Here is a 1,452-nt window from a genome sequence, read left to right on the forward strand (position 1 = left end):
CCGGTGACCTCATGGCGGGGCGGGGGGGGGGGAAGCGGGCGGCAGGTTCACACGGTGGGATGTTGGCGGGGAGGGGGGACGCGGACTGGGCAGCAGGAAATGGGCGATCTGTGAGCAGAATTGCTCCTAATCGAATTAGGCTGTTTCCTCCGAGTTTTTTTTTGGCATCTGCGGCTCCTTAACCCCCGCGGCGCTGCCTGTCCCCGCAGTCACCACCGACCCGCCGTCGGACGTGCACGTCAGCCGGGTGGGGGACCTGGAGGACCAGCTGAGCGTGCGCTGGAGCTCCCCGCCGGCTCTCAAGGATTTCCTCTTCCAAGCCAAGTACCAGATCCAGTACCGGGTGGAGGACAGCTCGGAGTGGAAGGTGGGTCGGGATCGCCCGCCGGCGGTGGGGAACGGTGGGGGATGCTTGACCGTGCCGGCGCTGCCATCTTTTTCCTTCTCCAGGTGGTGGACGACGTGGGCAACCAGACGTCCTGCCGTCTGGCCGGCCTCCGCCCCGGCACCGTCTACTTTGTCCAGGTGCGCTGTAATCCCTTCGGCATCTACGGCTCCAAAAAAGCCGGCATCTGGAGCGACTGGAGCAACCCCACCGCCGCCTCCACCCCGCGCAGTGGTGAGCACCACCGGCGTCGGGCCGGCATCGTTTGGCGGGCAGGGAGAGGATGCCGGCGCCGCCACGCTCCCCCTGCCCTGCGCACACGGGATGTGCCGGGGGGGGCCCTACCCCCCTCCGTGCCCGGCACCTGGATTTCTTGCAAAGGAGCCAATTCAGAGCTCGGTTTTCCCAGCTGGGAGGCAAAACCCTGCTTGTTTTCCTCTTGCCCACTATTATTCACGGCACGGTGACGATGGTGGGGAGGGGGGGTGGTTGAGCCACGTTCCCCTCTCCACGGCGGTGCTGACCCCCTTGTCCCCGCAGAGCGAGCGGCGGGGGGCTGCGACCCCAAAGGGGGGGAGCAAAACACGACGCTGCGGCGGGAGCTGAAGCAGTTTTTCGGGTGGGTGAAGAAACACGCCTACGGCTGCTCCAACCTTGGCATCAAGCTCTACGACCAGTGGCGCGTGTGGCTGCAGAAATCGCACAAAACACGCAACCAGGTAGGTAAGGAGCCTTTTTTTTTGCACTTCTTTTCCCCGGCTGGGTGGGGATGGGGATGCAGGGAGACCCCAGGGATGCTGGGTGACACCGAGCGCAGAATGTGCGGCCGGCGGCGACGCGGGGCTCTGCTCCTCTCCGCAGGTTCTTCCCGGCGATAAGTTGTAGCCCCCGGGGGACCGAGCGCCGGCAGGATGACACGGGGCGCCCGGCGCCCACCCGGGACCACCCACGCCCACCCCGGCCCTGCCGGGGGGGAGCAGGAAGGCGGCCGGGGCGAAGCGTGGCCCTGCAGCCCTGGGGAACGGGATGGGATAAGGCGGGGGGGGCAGGTTCGGCCAGCCCCGGGA

At 67.1% G+C, this 1,452-nt stretch overlaps 1 protein-coding gene across 1 annotated transcript in view; it reads left to right on the top strand.

The window, feature by feature from the left end:
* Positions 1–1,270, top strand: part of CRLF1 (cytokine receptor-like factor 1) — a 6,915-nt gene extending 5,645 nt beyond the window's left edge. The window contains exons 5-8 of the mRNA XM_010563312.1: positions 210–367; positions 451–619; positions 926–1,104; positions 1,247–1,270. Coding sequence (XP_010561614.1) covers positions 210–367; positions 451–619; positions 926–1,104; positions 1,247–1,270 — 530 coding nt within the window. The remainder of the gene's footprint in view (positions 1–209; positions 368–450; positions 620–925; positions 1,105–1,246) is intronic.
* Positions 1,271–1,452: the final 182 nt, after the last annotated feature.

This window comes from Haliaeetus leucocephalus, unplaced genomic scaffold, assembly GCF_000737465.1.
Source record: "Haliaeetus leucocephalus isolate CR32 unplaced genomic scaffold, Haliaeetus_leucocephalus-4.0 Scaffold164, whole genome shotgun sequence".
NCBI classification, from domain to species: domain Eukaryota; kingdom Metazoa; phylum Chordata; class Aves; order Accipitriformes; family Accipitridae; genus Haliaeetus; species Haliaeetus leucocephalus.